Source organism: Lupinus angustifolius, chromosome LG06 (assembly GCF_001865875.1).
Source record: "Lupinus angustifolius cultivar Tanjil chromosome LG06, LupAngTanjil_v1.0, whole genome shotgun sequence".
Taxonomy (NCBI): Eukaryota; Viridiplantae; Streptophyta; class Magnoliopsida; order Fabales; family Fabaceae; genus Lupinus; species Lupinus angustifolius.
Window position 1 is genome coordinate 6,254,933 of NC_032014.1, and position 17,966 is coordinate 6,272,898.

Sequence of the window (17,966 nt, forward strand, 5' to 3'; positions counted from 1 at the left end):
CATAGTAAGACACCCTTTTCCCCCTAATCCAAATAGTAGGACAAGAATAGTTTGGTACTGAATTAACATGAACAATCTGCTTACTCCATTATTGGAATGTACATGGGTCAAAACCAAACTTAAATTGCAATATATCACTTATACTATAAGAGGAGGGATCCATCTACTTCAAGAGTAAGTTTTTTAAACTTACTCATCATCCTAGCTATCAATTCTAAGGAAATTCAATGATTTGAATTAATAATTAGATCTAAACCATTAAATATACATATAATTGATGGCTATGATGATGAACTCTTGGAGTAAGTGGATTTCACTCATAGGACAATACAACATACATTAAAGTTGTTGTCTCATAATTTTTAATGAATGTCTTTTAACAAGTATTAGTTTTAGCAGTTTTCAACTAAATATTAGACAATAAAATTAGAATTTTATAATAAAATGTCCTTTTTAATTATAATGTGTAATATTCAGACAAATGTTTATAATACTTGTACTTGATAATGGGAGTAGATTTAAAAATATTGATCACATTATAACTTTCTCTATTTCACACCTATATCTATGTAGATAACTAGATATGAGTAAGACAAATGTTGTTCTTATCTAAATGTCATGTTCCAAATAATAGAACTGAATGAAAAGGATTTAAAGTGAAAATGCTTTCTGGTAGTAAACTTCAGTCCTATAAATAATGCTACTCAGAACTCAGAAAATGTATTAACATTTCCATAGGCTGATCAATGTTACACTTACACCCCACTTGCTATTCTCTCATTCCCACGTCACAAAATCAATATCTCCACACAAATATTAGCCACTAACTAGTAACCACGTAAGGGAAAACTTGTGTGCTTCACATGACTTTATATTGTTACACCTTGGGTACTAACATTAACATAATGAAACATGGGAGTATAAGTGACAGCTTCAAACTCAAGCATGTAGAAGCAGCAGGTTCATGCTTCTTGCCACTAAATAAATCCCAACAAAACCTCACAAGCCATATTAGTTTTGTGTCAAATTTCAACAAAAAATATTCTTCTCCTATGATGGAGGAGGACAAGAAAATGTTATCAGAATCAGAGGACTATTCCAAAGAGTTGGATGTTGCTGTCAGAGCAATGCAGATGGCATGCTTACTCTATCAGAAAGTGCAAGACACGTTGGTTTCGAAGTCTCGGTGCAATGATAAGGTTCTATTCAAGGATGAGAATTCTCTACTTACAATTGCAGGTGAATGTTCCTAAGCACTAAAATTTGTTGAACCTTTTGTTCATGATATTATTTTTTCTTTAAAATCAATTGAGAAGTGGCCAATTAAATAAATCTACAAGGCTATGATACATATTATGAACATTATATATTGTCTCACTATATGGATTTCTGAGTTGGAATTAGATCTTATAACAACTTTGGAGTAGAGGTGTCTGTAGCATAAAATTGCAGGGACTTAAGAAAACATATCCTACTTGTGCATAATTTGCAAAGTATCCAATCAAATTATAACAATTGGCCTCTTCTTTGGTGCTTAGAAGTGAGTCAATTGACAAGAAAGTAATCCTAAACTTTTCTGAAAACTAGGACATACTGATAAAAAAAATTATAAAGTGCTTTTGAGTTTAGAGTCAATGAAAAATTACTTGCAAGAAAAGTAAGTTCTAATTTTGGGGGCTTCACTGGTTTTAAAAAATATGTGTTTCTAAAAATGGAAATAATAGGTTGGTAAAAGTAATATGGCTTTCAAATTCTTTTTTTCTCCGGACTCTATATTCTACAGTAGTAACTTTACTTGTATGCTACCAGACTCTACTAGAGAAAACCTTAGTATATTCTTTATTTGATGAACTGTTTCTCACAAGAAAACAAGTGCATGAAATAAGTGTAAGAAGTATTATAAGGTTTTCATGGATAAGTGTCTTTAGAATTTCAGAAGCAACCCTTTAAGCTCTATAAACTAGAAAAGATAAAAAATTATACATAATAATTGACATCATTATTCTCTGCTAAAACGGTTTAGATAATTTTAATTCATTGCTTATTCTCTACTTACCCAACTTTAGGTGCTGCTATGAGCATTGAATTGAAATTGGTTGCAGTCCAAATTGGAAATACATTAATTATTCATGATCTTCATAACAGATGCACATATCAAGCCATATCTTCTTTGTAAACTATATATGTATGCATAAACGTAGATTTACTCTGACTTAAGTAAAGATCTATGATCAAATTTATGCTGTCACAGTCACTATATTTCCTTACAACTTTGTTCATATGATGCTTAAGATATATTAGTCTTGAATTTATGAAGAAACCATTTTCGGGCACGATTTATCAATCTATTCCTGGATGTTAATGAATTTATATTCATGCTTCCAATAATCACTGATTTGTGCATTTCATTATGCTATTTAAATAGAGTGGAGTGTCCAAGCAATTGTCATCTGGATACTGTCCCAAAGTTTAGGGAGTGAAAATATCTCAATTCTAGCTAAAGGAGATGTTCAAACACTCTCAAAGACTAATGCATCTGAACTGTTAGAAGCTGTGGTTAAAACTGTGAATGAATGTATAGCTGAAGCACCTAGATTTGGAGTTCAAGAGTATAAATCAGCTCTTGGAACTTTAGAGGTTCTTGAACTCCTTAGTCACTGCAACTCAGTTGAAGCTCCTTCTGCAAGATTTTGGGTACTTGGTCCTATTGATGAAACTTCGGGATTTGTAAATGGAGATCAATATGCTGTATCTCTATCACTCATAGAGGCTGGAGAAGTTGTTCTTGGAGTTCTTGGTTGTCCTAACTACCCAATGAGAAAGGAATGGTTAAGTTATCATCACAGTTATCATAGGATTATATCAATGTTGACTCCAACAACCTCTGAGACTTGGAACAAAGGTTGTGTAATTTATGCTAAGAAGGGTAGTGGCAAGGCTTGGATGCAACCAGTGCTCCATGTTAATAAAAAGTTTGTGTGGCCTAACCATGCAAAACAAGTTTCTATTTCTTCCATTGATAATCCAGCATTGGCTACTTTCTGTGAAACAGTTGAGAAAGCAAATTCAAGCCACTCTTTTACTGAAGGACTGGCTCTCAGTGTTGGTCTCAGGTGCAATTTCATTTCATTCTATTCAATATTAGTCACCCTCTCTCTTTTTATTGGCTTTTCACCTTTGTTATTGTTAGTGTCTAAACATTCTAACACTGGATTTATCCCTATGCTTTTATTTTTCCTTTTAACATCTACTTGCAATTAGTATCTTACACTTATATATATATATATATATATATATATATATATATATGTATGTATATATATATATATATATATATATATATATATATATATATATATATATATATATATATATATATATATATATATATATATATATATATATATATATATATATATATATATATATATATATATATATATATATATATGTATGTATATTGGTTGAGAAAGGTCCAATCATTGTTGGAATACTATAGATATTAAAAGGTTTTCCGCATATGAAGGGAAGCTAAAAATTTGTGATGTGTAGCTTCACATTCCTTGCTTAATCATCAGTTTCCTTCCTATAAAACCCAATGAAAAAGATGAAATATTTAAAATATCACTTTGAAAAAAGCCAGCACAGACAGCATAAACCTACTAGTATATTTCTTGCTTTGTATGATAGCTCTTATTCACCATTTGTGTGCAGTAAACAGCCATTAAGAGCACGCAGCGCGATGAAATATGTAGCACTAGCTTGTGGGAATGCTGAGGTTTTCATGAAGTTTGGAAGAGCTAGTTACAAGGAGAAAATATGGGATCATGCTGCTGGTGTTATCATCATACAAGAAGCTGGTGGCATTGTAACTGATGTTAGGGGTGATCCCCTAGACTTCTCAAAAGGTTTATATTTGGAAGGCCTTGATCGTGGTATAGTTGCTTGTGCTGGAGCCACATTACATGAAAAGATCATTGATGCTGTTGATGCTAGTTGGAGCTCTTCTTGCCTTTAAGACTATTATTCTGTTTATCTGAATGTTTATACATATATTGTGTTTGAGTGTGACTTGCTTCTATTTTGTACAATATCTTTGAAATCCCTCTTCTGTTATTGGTGATGTGTAGTAGGAACCAGCTTGTTTGCCTGAAATTACTATGATTTGGCATTATATGGATGAAAAGCTGTGATTATCACTTAGTGTTCTGAATCAATGGCTCTTCAAGATTGACATAACTAGTTTTTGAAAAAGATAGAATTAACCAAAACTGTGTAGAGGATCAACTCAAATAAATTATATAGCATGTCTCTACCAGCCACTCTTATGTCTAAAGCACTATGCTTACAATATACATTAACAGGTAGCATAATAAACATGAGGAGAAAAAACACAGCTGCAAACAAGAATCATGTTCAGTAGAATATTTCTGTAAATCATTTCTGTGGCTAGTAATTTACAACATCGATCCACACGCAAAGCACCCACAGTATCACCCTTCTACACCAGGTGATTTATCATACTGCAGCTCTCAGTGCACCCCGCGCAACTTCCCGTTTCATCTCAGCAGCCTTACCGCTGCCACGGAAGTACATGTATACTTGCTGTATGGCAACCCAAAAAAAAGTGAGCAATGCGAAGTGGCAGGGAAAATCATGTTACAATGTTTTTAAAACCTCAAACTGTAATCAAACCTGAATAACCCAAAGGCTGATCAATGTTTCAAGGCAGAATAATCCAAAACCAATGAAGTAGAAGATCTACAATAAAAACAAAGAAAGCAAAATATATGACCAAGCATTCAGAAGCAGACACTATTTTCATTAAGATCATGCATGCATCAAGGGTTGAGCAACAAATTCTTATATTAGCCTAGAATGTCTAAAATTGCTTAAACAAATTAAAATTTTACGATGTTCGACAGTTAAATAGCGTGTGTGAATAAGAACTAATGCAAGACAGGAATTCTTACTCCAATCAAAGCATGGTCGCCCACAACATCTATGGCAGATAGAATGCCTCTGTATCAAAGAGTAAACAGTGCCAACCATTAGATTAAAAAAGAAGTAAGAATAACTCAAGCCTCTAAAGGATATGGACCAGACATTAAATCCCTCTTTTATCACTCTCACAAACATGCCGATACGCTTGATATTCTTAGTCATTCTAGGTCATCGTAGATTTCAAACAAGGTAATTCATGCGGAGAGTGATGATGTAGTAGATGCCCTAAGTTCAATATTATTTTTGTACTTTACATCATTCACTTCTATTTTAGAAAAGGGTTAAAAAGAAGAAAAAGAAACCTATCTTCTGCAAGAAAAATAGAGTTACATGCTCAGTCTCCTTGTTACACAAAATAAAGCCAGAAAAGCAACATTGGCATATTAAATAGTGTATATATGGGAAGTCGACATACGTCAGGGATTTTCCTTTGAAAACTATAGGAGGAGCAACTGCAGCTAAGATGCAGAATCCTATATGAAGCTGTAAGCAGAAGAAAAAATTATCATTAGACTTCTTCCAATTTTTTAAGCATAGTTTATGTGCGTAAAGAAAATTATAACTAATTTACCAGGTAAAACATGAAAAACCATCCAAATTTCAAAGCACTTTCATTCCTGCAAAAATAATAATGGAGCAAATTCAAAATCAAGAGCATAACCAAAAAATAAAATAAAAGTAGGAAACAAAAGCAGAAATATCTATCAGTACTGGAAACCTCATTAAAATCCCTTGACACCAACAAGTTCAAATATGCAATGGCTTAGAGCGCTAGAGTTTGTTGAATGACCCATTATGCAATTCAAGAGAGGAGAAAAAGAAAAAAGTGATACTAATAAAGCCTTGACCCTTGAGATTGCATCATGATAAAAATTGACCTCTGTCATAAAGCCTTGAGGTTGTATCATTAAAGTCGCCCCCAATTTCTCAAGAACAACTTTCAGTCCCACACAAGTGAAGTTATATTAAAGAAATGCTTGGAATGCATAATGCTTTACAAAATCAAACAGCGGAAAACATGTAAGGAATGAAAATAAGATTACCTAAACGCACGATATAAGGGACGATACCACAGAAAATATCCTCCAGGAACCCCTGCTATGAAGTAGATAATAGCAAGAAACCATATTTTTACACCTAAAACAAACAAGGCCAAGTTCCACATGCATGGAAGTTAGAATGTCAGATTTGTAATTCAAGCTATTCAATAACCAAGAAAGATTCTTGTTCTTCATATCCAAACTAACCTTCACCCTTAATCCAAGCGGCAGTGACAGCTATAACATTCCAGAAAAGGCACAATGTTAATCCTGCATAATATCACTCTCATCAATGACCATGTACCACACTCTATGCTGGCATAAATTTTGGGCATAAAATAACATGACTTACAGAATAAATATGAGACATACATTCTATTCTGGCCATACTTAAATACAAAATCATTGTCATGCTAAGAACAAATAGATAGAGAATGCATTTATTAACTTTCATTAGAAATTTTGAGGGGTGAAAGGAATAATCATTTATTGTCTTTTCATATAAAAAGTACAAATCAAAAGCCACTGAAGTCATCATCCTTGGAGACATAACTTTTTACTGAAATAGAGAATGTTGTCAATAAATTTTTTAACATAAATGTGCTTCGACCAGCCTCAAGAACTGTTGGCTAATAAAATGTCATAATTGTAGCAGAACGCCCACCTCCACCATCCAAAAAAAGAAGAGGATAGCGTACCTAAAAATGTAGTAAATGCAACATATTGCAGTCTTTGAAGATGAACTGGAATTTCATTAGCAATATCATGATGAATAATTGGGAAAAATGGAGGCCAGTTCTTCTCCTCGATAACAATTCCAGCTGCAAAAGAAAATGTAATTACCAACTAGAAAATTTAAGCAACACTAAATCAGTTCAAGGAGACTTGTTAGGATTCGCAAATGGCTGGACAGTTCTGAAATTCTCAGTAACTACTGTGGACTGACACATGCAACAGAATAGAAAAGGTATAAAATTCACGGTAGTATTGTTCTTACACTAATCAATTGAATGCCAACACAAACAAAAAAAGCCAAACTTAACAACTCTTAACAACTTCAACAGATTAGAAGGGTTTCAAAAGCTATTTGAATAAGCTCATACATATAGGACTAGGGAGCTTTTGAAAGAGCTTAAAGAGAGCTTTCTTGGGCTAATGAGATTTTTAGCATATTTCAAAAAAAAACTTATTGAATAGGCGCTTATTACAGTAGATAAGCTCATAAGCCGTTGACCACTTTACCCAAACACACAAATGCTTGATAAGCACACTTATTGCATTAGATAAGTCCAAACAAGCTAAAAATAAGCCCTTCCAAATTGAGCCAAACATGAAACGTAAAACTACCTCTTGCAGCAGCTTCTTCTTTCCGTCTCACATCCTACATTTTGATAAATCAAAAGAAGTTAAATTCCGGCCATTATTAGTTCATAGGGAAATCAGTAGAAATTTTAACTGAATAAATATCAGTATGCACAATCTAGGTCTGAGCATACAATGATGATACATGATTTGATGCAGAGATCTTATTTAAGAAGATACATATTTTCAGAGATCAGCCAATTTGCTGATCATAACAGATACTCTCTTTGTCCAAAGTTCAGAGAATATTACAGTAACGTACAGATTCTTTTCAAATTCTTGGTGAGAAAAAAGAAATAACTAACCAAGTGGGTGGTTAATTTAGACAATATATTGCTTATCCACTAACCACTCTAGTATATTATTCACAAACTAGAAATGCTTTTTCAAGGTATTTCTTGATTAACTCTCCCAGAATATCTACATACATGTATACACACACACGCATTCTGTTGTCGATACTTTTGTTTTCAAAGGGGATGCAAGATAATCAAGAATATATCATGGAAGTTGGAATTTGAAGAACAAGAGCGGAGAAATGAGAAAGGAAAACAGAAGACCGTCAACTTCAAATGGGAATGTGTTCTAATCTTCGTACATATCAGCTAAGGGAACTCTCACCCTAAAGTGAAAAGAAAGACACCAATAAATCCCATTGCGTACCTGTTCTCGTTTTTTCAATTCAGCCTCCTTGGATTGGAGTTCTTTCTCCTTCTTTTTCAAATCCTAATGTTGAAATATATCATAATTAGATAAATCACAATCAATTCTTGCAACAAAACATGAAACACTTTTACAAATGAAATAAAAAGGACAGAGAATTTCAGCAACCATAATTTCATACATACCGATGAAGTATCAAGAGGTATATCAACAGTTTCCCCAAAGCCATAATTATAATCAGCACGTTCTGGCCTAAGAGGTGAAAGCCTTGAATTTTTGGCAGGGGCAACACTTCCAAGATTCTGAACAGATACAAATAGAAATAAAAAACAATACACAATATACAAATAGAAGTAAAAATAAAAAACACTAAATCAAACATGATGAAGCAAAGACAGCAAAAATTAGAACTTCCTTAAAACAATATACAAATAGAAACCCCCCAAAACTGGTTTCCTCAATCAATCAATTATAGTATCAAACAAGTCAACCAACAATCAATAAAAAAATAAAAAATCACAAACAACAGTTTATCAAACATTTAAGGTTCATACACCACTAAAATGGATCCAATTCAGTTCAACAAAAAATTGCATACCCAAGTTGAAAAATCTCAACTTTAAGAAAGAAGGACTTACAGAGAAGGGGTTAACTTCTTCTTCCTCAAAGGGGTTATCGTATCGACTAGCCATGACAGAGATCTGGAAAAGACTTTGCAAAGAGTAAAGTCAAATGGGTTGCAAAAAAGAAATGGTTTTTGGAATCTTGTTTGAAAATTGTGTTTTGCAAATTGAAGAGAAGGGAAAATGGAAAGAATGATTGAAAATAAAAGAAGGGAAATTCTAGCTATAGAGAAAAAGGAATTGTCTTTGGTCAGCTTAGTACAACAAAGAACGAGAAAAACAAAGAGATAAGAAGTACAAGAAAGTTTTCATTATTAATAACTAAATATGTTGTAGTATAATTTACTCATAATGCAAATAAAAGTTTTTCCGTTTTAGCTTAAAAACATGATTTCTTTTAAAGATTCTTTTCACCTGCATTCTTCATGTGTAAGAGGTTAAAATAAGTAGAGCTTTATAGTAAAACTAAATATTTACTATTTTAAGAGATGATGGATTTATTTGAGTTAGTCAACTATATATTTTATATTTTAGAGTAAATTATATTAATAACTTTGAGTTTTAGTAAAATTACACAAATTATTCTTCACTTTTTTATATCTAATCACTTCTGCATAAAAAATAAGTGCATTCTTTTAAACAAAAAAATAAATATTATAAATATAATTAAGTTAAACAAAATATGATATATTATGAATATAAGTTTAAATAATATACAATTCAGTATCTTTATCATTTTTTATTATAAAATGTATCTGAAAATATTATTTAAATCACTTTTATATTATATCGTTAATGAACTAAAAATAATAATGATGTATTGAATTATATACTATTTGGATTTGTCCCTACAATATGTCATGTTTTGTTTAACTAAATTACATTCATCATAATTTTTATTTAAAATATTATACCTATTTTTTCGTGCAGTTGGGCTAACTCTCCCAACGAACATTTTTTCCATCCACAAGACTCAAACCCGAGTTCTTGCTTAAAGGGAATCAAACATGTACCACTTAAACCAATTTCCATTGGTAATATATGAAGACTTGAGATCACTTCATTCAATTAATAAACTTATATCAAAATTTGATATAAATTTATATACAAAAGAAATTTTGAGAGTTCCAGAGAAAATCGCGTTCAGATGAATCCATTAAGAAAATGACATATTTTATGGTTAACTCTCACAAAAATAGACATAGATTACTGATCATAAAATTCTCACATCCTCTTGGAGCTATTATTATTAGCAATTTAGCATATTTGTGTATTAGTTATTGATAAACCTAAACATTGAACTGCCTTTAATGAAAAATAGAAAAGCATAGTCAATTTTTTTTCTGTAAAAAGGATGTCATATTTAATTTTCAATTTGCCATATTTTTCAAAGTCTAACTTCTTTTAGTAATAAGGGTTGCTTTGGCTTAAGGTAAAAATATTATTAACTTTTTGTAATATGTTCATTTCTTTTGCTACAGCAACATGTTCATTCACATTTGAAAACTAGTTAGTTGTTTTTTTGGTTTACTCATACCCTCGTACTGGAGATAATCTTGTCTGAATTGAGAATATTAATTAGCATGTGGTGGACTATCTCTTTCATCAGATATTTTTTCAATCCACGATACTCGAACTCAAAACTTTACTTAAGGCAATTAAACATGTACCACTTGAATTAACCTCATTATTAAACAACAACTTAGAAACGTGAGAATATTAATAAATCATCATGTTTAACGTCAGTAATATGAAGGACCATCTATATGTCGTTAAAAGAAAAGGTAATTCTTTTTAAAAAATAAGTCAATATCTGCATTTATGATAATAAATTTTTGAGTGCCATCAATTCTATCTTAAAAATAAAAATTCAAACCGCTAATCAAATATTGTTAATGCAAATTAAAATAGTCTATATTTCATAAAGTACTATAAGAAGTAATTTAGTACATCTATGATATTTTTATACCATTTTTAGTTTCCCATAACCGAATTTGGTACAAGAAATTTTTCTGAGGAGGTCTTTACTCAAAATAAAAAGGTAATTAATTTGTTTTGCACAACTGTATAATTCTCCAGTTGCTGCTGTTAGAGACACGTTTCAAATTTGGATTCCTTAAGATCTTCCAGAATTTTTTTTAAGGTGACTTCATATGCGTGGGACCATAATGTTGCTTGCTGTAACTTGCAACCCTGATAAATAATATAAAGTGCTTATACATTTAAATGTAAGTTTTTAATTTTTTTGCAAATCCTCGCTTGTCAAATTACTACTTTTACATTCTTAAAACTAATTCATTTTCTCCTTAAACCGACATCTTATTTGTGTTACATATACTACTGTATGTTTTATCTTAAAGGATGTTTTTTATCCTCCAAAAAATTCACGGTTTTCTTATGTTTTTCTCGTCTATTTCAATAACAATATTAAGGATAATATATTCCAAAAGCAATATGGTAACAATAATGATGTGGGTGATGTTGAGAGTAAACACAATACATAGTAGAGTTAATGATCATGGTAGTGTCAATGGTATAAACCATCACAATGAGAATCATGATAATAGTGGTGAGGGAATAAAGAGAAAAGGTCACTTTTTTATTTCATTTTAGTATGATAAACAAAACATTGTTCCAAAATTAGTCGGGGGAGTGAGACTTTTGTGTTGTGAATCCATAGTTTTTATCCTTTACTATTATATGGCATCCATTGTCTTAATCAAATAAAAGGTATTGTTACATTGTGATCCCACTTTAGTTAATGATTATAAGTTTTTTAACAGCAACAACCACTCAGAGTAGTCATATATATGTATTCATATGGTATGGATGCAATATAGTTTTTATATTAAATTGTGTGATTAGGTAACTAAATCTGTGACAAGTATTTCAGCTAATCCACCCTTTTAATTTGGTTAGGCACAACAATTCATATTGTGGCCAATAGAGTATGATAATACTTGTAACATGGTCATTGGTATTTTATTTTCCAAATTCTTATTTGCCTTCACTTGCCCATCTTATTATCACAACAATTTCTATGAAACATAGTACCTGTAGCTAGATTTTGTTCCTGTGCATTTCACAGATTAATGCACTTTGTTGTAAGCAAATGCAAACAATTCAAAAATATGAGGTCAAATAATACCCCATGTGATAAACAAGTTAATCACCGGAGTTAATATGCTAATATACCCATTGGTGTCAATTTAACTTAGTATACTTCCTACTAAGTTAATAATTACATTGTACAATTTATTTAGATACTGATAAAAGGAGAAGTACCTACTACTATATTTTTTGGAAACTTATCTAGTTTAGCTACTATAATTTATAAATATTTCATGTTTGAACTTTGATGCCCTAGTTCCCTTCTAGTTGCATGAAGGCTCATCAAACAAAAAAAGACTAATAAAGATGGGTAATCTTTGTACAAAGATACCCTTAAAGACCTAATGGATAAGCTTGAGTTGGAACCAAATCCTCAGCATTATCATCTTTTGTTTTCACTGTTCTCCTTCTCTTCATTGGTGTTGCGGGTCTCTGACTTCCTGTAGTTTCACGTCCGACCTTTTTCGATCGACCGAAAGATTTCTTGATGGGCAAGGATTCCTCTGAAAGGGGGAGATTCACTTTGCTGGGTACCTTAGCTCCCTGTGAGATCTCAGAAGCAGACTTGCTGCCACCACCGGCTTCCTTTGCGACAACCTTCCGGTTACCAGGGCATACACTTCTGAGTTTCAGGGGAGGCTCGTCGACAGGTAATGTGATAGAGACATCAGCATTGGTGACATTGCTTCTAAAATCTTTGATGCATTCTTTTAATGTTTCATTGACGATGTCTTTAAGCAATTGAGCATTTTTATACTGGCGAGTGCTCTTGGAGTAGAAGACTAGAGCATTGTTGATGAGTAGATATAAGTCTCTGAAAAGTTCCATGACCGACTTAATCGTTCGGTTGCTAATTCTTAACCTTATAGTGTCAAGGTCCATGTGCTGCCGAATCATGCTCCTGTACCTGCCTCTTTTCTGTTACCAAAAAGGTAGTGCATAAGGGATCATATTACTTCATAATCCTTGGCTTAAATCTCTACTTGTCACTAAACAATTTCAAAAGGAATAACATGAAAAGGGATGAACTCAAAACTCAAGCATTAACTAACTAGAGACTGATAGGACGGAATTTCTTGTTCACGCATACCTGGCTATCATGTTTGCGATGGAAAGAAGAAGCACCCTTAGATTGCAAAATATAATCCAGAATCTCCATGATATCCTTCATTCCATCCTTTCTCAAGTTATAATTCTTTTTATCTTTGCTACAAAATTTTGCAATCTCATCACTGTTGCTAGTTGAACTTTCTTTATATCCGGACACATCTACTGAATGTAACACATCACTTTCTCGAACACTTCTTTTATTAATATTACTGTCAGAATCCTTCCTCCTCCTCTTCCCTCTTAGCTTTTTTAAGCCCCCGACCTGTCCTTCACCTATAGGATCTTCCAACTTAATAACATTCAAAACTTTCTCGTGTTCAGCAGACCGGGTACCTTCAGGAGACCAGTTTGTCCCGGTTTCATGCGTGAAACTCCCAGCAGATAGCCCATCCTTTGAAGTCTCTTTATTGGATGATTCCACTCTCTCCAAATTCTGTGAAGGAACGTGTAATTCTGGTCCAGCCGGGACATTGTCAACATGACAATCACTTTTTGTCTCATTCTTCTCGGTCTTAAGGAATTCAAGCTTCAATTTAAGAGACCTGAAACAAATAGATTGAGTAAACTACATCTAAAATGTGAACTTGATTTCATGATTTCTAGACTAGCACTTGTGATTTCAAGAGGCAACAAGATGTAATGTTTGCAAGTTGCAACCTATAAGATTTGGTGGAGATTTCATTAATAGCATTGTTGAGTGATTTTTAGGGTCTATCTTTTATGTAATTGTAGGGTTTTAGTTTGGGCTTTGCTCTCCTTGTAACCAAAACAAAAGGGAAAAAAACCTAGAAGAAAGTGAGACTTCATTTCAGAATATTACTTTGTTATCACACAAAACCTCAGCTTAAAGAGAAAGATAGCCATGTGCAACTAACCCAATTGATTTTTCAGATTGCTCCAAAGCTCTCTTAAGCTCTGCCATCCCTTCCTTTTTCAGCTCCTCAAACCAAGCCCTACCATGTTAACATAACACAATGAGATATCGCATACAACTTCAATACAGTCTTCGGAGGGCATATCATTAAATCTAAAACAATAAGATATACTAACAAATTAGGAAATTTTAAATAAACAAAACTACAGAAAAGAATAATCTCTGTTTACTTGCTCCCGGAATATCGCTTTAGCAACTCTTGATATTTGGCTTTACAGACCTGCAAAATTACTATCTCTGTTAAAATGAAAGTTCGTCACATTAATTTCTTTTACTTCATGCATCAAAGCATGATGAATGGTAGGAATATTGCAAGCCTCATTTAACAAAGCAGACATGCCTAATATGCATTAGTTGAAAAGGCATATTTGTCCCTAAACCAATAAATATATACACCCAACAAGAAGGCTTTGGCCTAAGTCCCATCAACCAACTAAAGCTTAGGTTGAAGTAAAGAAGGTTTTAAGAGTTGGGGGTACAAGATTTGCAGAAAAGGCTCCTTTAAAATGAGTTTCATTCTTCAGTGACTAAGAAAGGATGTAGGAGCTCTTAATTTGATAAAGTACATGTTCTCTTTATTATGGCTCATCCATTTTATCTTCCCATTATACACTAATTATTGAGGATGTTTTGTAACAAAATCAATTACTGTATATAGGAATTAGAAAATGATCCTATAAAAAGGATATAAATCAATCTCGCAAAAAAGGTCATGTAAAAAGGACAGGAGGTAGTATATATTTATAGCAAGTTTTGCAAGACGCGTAAAAGCGGTGCTAAAACACAGATGCTAGTCGAATAGATCAATAGAAAGTCTTTCGACTTCCCATCTGAAAATTAATGAAAAATTATAATCACTTGCCTAAATGACAGGTTCTCAGATCAGTAATAGTGTAATACTCAAGTTCATTGAGTCAATGCAAGACAAGAAAACACAAATCAATGGCTCAATTCATTATTATTGAACTATTATCATTCAACCATAATTTTTGAACCCTCTATTACATTCTACACAACATGGGCTTGCCTTCCATAATGTCTCTGAGCCATGTGCTGAAGCTGGTTAGCAAAGTCACAAAGGACAGGTTTGGAGATTATGAATTACATGACAGAACATATTGAACAAAAGAGTTTATGCCACCTCAATGACCATGTGCAAGTGATGATGTAAAGAGCATAACAACAAATTGGAATAATGGTGCACATTAGGGAACAATAAGACACAAGAATCATGAATGCCACTAGAGAAAGACTTGCATAGGCACATGTCTATTAGGCACGTGTCTTCATTAATCACATCATAGAATGGGATCCAATACTATAAATTCACTGTATTGGAAAGGTATCAACCATTGGCTATACTTTAGTGACCCAAAATTTATGTAAATTCGCTTTAAATGAATGATGAATATTTGGAATGCATTTATTGTGTAAATAAATTTTACTTAATGAATGTTTTAGAAATGACAAATTTTTAAGTTAATTATCTCATGTTATTCCAAATATTTAGATGTTTTAGAAATCAAATACATGCTTATATTTTACTTTCAAATTATATTCTTATGTATTATTCCTCCTTTTCGCCATCTTTTCTCCATTTCTTTTTAATTCAGTTTTTAATGAGATTAAATAACATTATGTTAGTCGAATTGTATCCAACATTTACATTATTTATTGATTTCTTAAAATGTATGCATAACCTTAAACATCAAAAGTTTTGGAACGGAGAGAGTATTCATTCTAGAAGAAGTATACAATTACACAAACCTTTTATGTACAATTTATTTTTTACACCACCACTATGTTATTTATCGTTAAATATTTATTTAATCATCATTAATCTTAAATATAAGTCCTACAAATGAATTATGAATAATATATGTATTGATTATATAAAAATCTTAACATTGATATATATATTACACTCTTTAATTCTTTTGATTGTATTAACTCTTTTTTGTTTATTAAGTATTCATTATTAAGTTTACTTATTGCAAAAGCTTTTATTTGATTATTATTAAATTAATTTAAATATTTTGCTAATGTGGAAAAAAACTGTTTTAAAATATAAAAAGCAGCTTCTTTTTACTAAATATTTTCCTTTTCCTATTTTTTTAAGATCAACTAGTGCCCCTAGTAAAACTTCAATTTGATCCCTAACTTTATGCATATTTAATCATGTGGGGCCCTAGAATCCCAAAAGCCAAATTAACCAATCGGAACCATCTAATCTAATTGGATTAACCTCAAACTAAGCAATGGAATTTCGTTAGCAGAACGAGTCAAATGAGAAATGACGACTCATGAAAAGTGACTCAAAATAAAATTAACATCTTAATTTGATATAATAGAATATTAAAACAGAAAAAGATTTATGCAGATGTACACTTTCATTACATCATCTATCATTCATACTTGTTTATTTTTTTTAAAAAGTAATTCAAATGAATGTACATGTATAAAACTTTACAATGTTAGTGCATATTTTATATTCATATTAAAAAGTTATCGAAGTTTTTTTTAAATGTACCTCGGGAGTGAAAGTGTCCGGAGAAACGGTTCGGGTTCGGAGCTCCGCCGCGATGATGGGCCAGTCTTGGGTCCCGTGCCTCACTACAGCTCCACCTAGGAGTAGCTCCGACCAGCTGCTCCATCTCACCATTACCATACACGTGTACGATCAAGATTGAAACGTACAACACTATCCCTTTTTCCACTTCCTAAGCCTACGCACCCGGCTCACGTTAGCAACGTCCGCCCTCGTCAAAAAAATTACCACTACCAAAATAATCGAAAGGAAGAAATATACAAAAGAGAGCTACGGGAATTGACTAAATAGCTTTTTGGGTATCGGAAAAATCAAATTTTAGGATGTGGGTATGGCTGGAAAAGGTGATACGAGGTGGCTCAGGTGGTTTTCCGACAAGAATTTAGGAGACGTGACAATTTTTTCGATTATGGGTGTTTTCAGGTTTTGGGTTTTTTTGTTGAGTAAAAATGTAAATTTTTTAAGATTATGCATGTAAGAGAGAGGAGGGAAGGAATTCCATTTTATCAAATGATAAACACAGATACTTGAAGTTTCAAGTAAGAGAGAGAGAGAGAGAAAGAAATTGGGAACAGAGGAAAATATCAGGGAACAACGAAATTCATGGACGAAGAACGGAATATACAGTGTTTCCCATTTGATTATAGGGTGATGAGTGCATACTTTATTTTTTTTCATTATATATATAAGTATAAATGAGAAAATATATATATAACTCCATATGTACTAATTCTATATAAATATATAATATTATTGTATCATTTATCAACTATATTTAATAATTATTATTTTAAAATAAAAAATATTTAAATGAATGATAGATAATATAATAATTATATATTTATATTGATAGTGTATAAATACTATATACATTATATATTTGTTGCAATTTAATGTGAAATGAATGTTCTTCAATGTTTCTTTTATTTTTCTCATTTTTAATAATTGGTTTGCTGTTGCCTTTGGACATTGCGCGGGTTTTGCTTAGTGGGAAGGGTGACAGCTTAAAATTTGAATCTCAATCATATTTTCAGTGAAGATTTGTCTCTACAAATTTTGTTGGTAGCAATTTGGTCTCAAATGAAAAATCTTACATTGGCTGTAATTTTTTTAAGAACAGTGTTAATTCCTCTAAAGTTTAAGCTTAAACATCATAATACTAGTAGAAAGCAAGTATTTAGTAAACAACATTTTTCAAATTTTAAATGTTGGTCAAAATAATTTTGAAGACATTTTACCTACATCAACATTTATTTTGAGTTACATTTAAAAAAACTTGAATAGCAATTTGATATTTTTCATTTTCAAGTAACGAATTGATTAAGCATATTTTTTATAGTAAATTATATGTAAATTAAAATATAAGTAACACTGGTTTTAAATGGCAAGAATCTATATGTAGTTTACAATGATGAAATTTCTGAAGTGATCATTAGTTATGTAATGTATAACTTGAAGAGAATTTAAAACCATCTCTAGTAATTGTTTGGCAACCATAATCTGCACCTGATTCAAACTGAAGCTTTATGTACAGTGAACATGATAATACATGAAACCTGTTAGCATTGAGC

The 17,966-nt window shown here is 31.9% G+C and overlaps 3 protein-coding genes across 3 annotated transcripts; 1 reads left to right on the forward strand and 2 right to left on the reverse strand.

Moving 5' to 3' along the window:
• Nucleotides 715-4,217, forward strand: LOC109349326 (PAP-specific phosphatase HAL2-like). The gene is made up of 3 exons (XM_019590085.1): nt 715-1,239; nt 2,426-3,113; nt 3,715-4,217. Exons 1-3 carry the CDS (start codon nt 864-866, stop codon nt 4,016-4,018), a joined length of 1,368 nt encoding a protein of 455 aa, XP_019445630.1. The 5' UTR covers nt 715-863; the 3' UTR covers nt 4,019-4,217.
• LOC109349327 (secretory carrier-associated membrane protein-like) lies at nt 4,275-8,935 on the reverse strand. The gene is made up of 12 exons (XM_019590086.1): nt 8,708-8,935; nt 8,255-8,371; nt 8,070-8,132; nt 7,392-7,425; nt 6,743-6,865; nt 6,252-6,314; nt 6,048-6,141; nt 5,576-5,621; nt 5,420-5,487; nt 4,974-5,022; nt 4,696-4,761; nt 4,275-4,605 (listed from the first exon to the last, which is right to left on the reverse strand). The coding sequence occupies exons 1-12, from the start codon at nt 8,759-8,761 to the stop codon at nt 4,519-4,521; spliced, it is 864 nt and encodes a 287-aa protein (XP_019445631.1). The 5' UTR covers nt 8,762-8,935; the 3' UTR covers nt 4,275-4,518.
• Nucleotides 11,852-17,054, reverse strand: LOC109349325. The gene is made up of 5 exons (XM_019590083.1): nt 16,378-17,054; nt 14,018-14,067; nt 13,789-13,866; nt 12,894-13,455; nt 11,852-12,721 (listed from the first exon to the last, which is right to left on the reverse strand). The coding sequence occupies exons 1-5, from the start codon at nt 16,513-16,515 to the stop codon at nt 12,137-12,139; spliced, it is 1,413 nt and encodes a 470-aa protein (XP_019445628.1). The 5' UTR covers nt 16,516-17,054; the 3' UTR covers nt 11,852-12,136.

Coding starts and splice junctions, on each gene's coding strand:
- LOC109349326 (XM_019590085.1), top strand. CDS start 864: ATGACTTTATATTGTTACACCTTGGGTACTAACATTAACATAATGAAA. Junction 1,240..2,425: donor TTCTCTACTTACAATTGCAG/GTGAATGTTCCT, acceptor CTATTTAAATAG/AGTGGAGTGTCCAAGCAATT. Junction 3,114..3,714: donor GCTCTCAGTGTTGGTCTCAG/GTGCAATTTCAT, acceptor ATTTGTGTGCAG/TAAACAGCCATTAAGAGCAC.
- LOC109349327 (XM_019590086.1), bottom strand. CDS start 8,761: ATGGCTAGTCGATACGATAACCCCTTTGAGGAAGAAGAAGTTAACCCC. Junction 5,488..5,575: donor GGTTTTTCATGTTTTACCTG/GTAAATTAGTTA, acceptor TTCTGCTTACAG/CTTCATATAGGATTCTGCAT. Junction 4,606..4,695: donor TCAGCCTTTGGGTTATTCAG/GTTTGATTACAG, acceptor GTTGCCATACAG/CAAGTATACATGTACTTCCG.
- LOC109349325 (XM_019590083.1), bottom strand. CDS start 16,515: ATGGTAATGGTGAGATGGAGCAGCTGGTCGGAGCTACTCCTAGGTGGA. Junction 14,068..16,377: donor CGGACACTTTCACTCCCGAG/GTACATTTAAAA, acceptor GTAATTTTGCAG/GTCTGTAAAGCCAAATATCA. Junction 13,867..14,017: donor AAGCGATATTCCGGGAGCAA/GTAAACAGAGAT, acceptor TTAACATGGTAG/GGCTTGGTTTGAGGAGCTGA.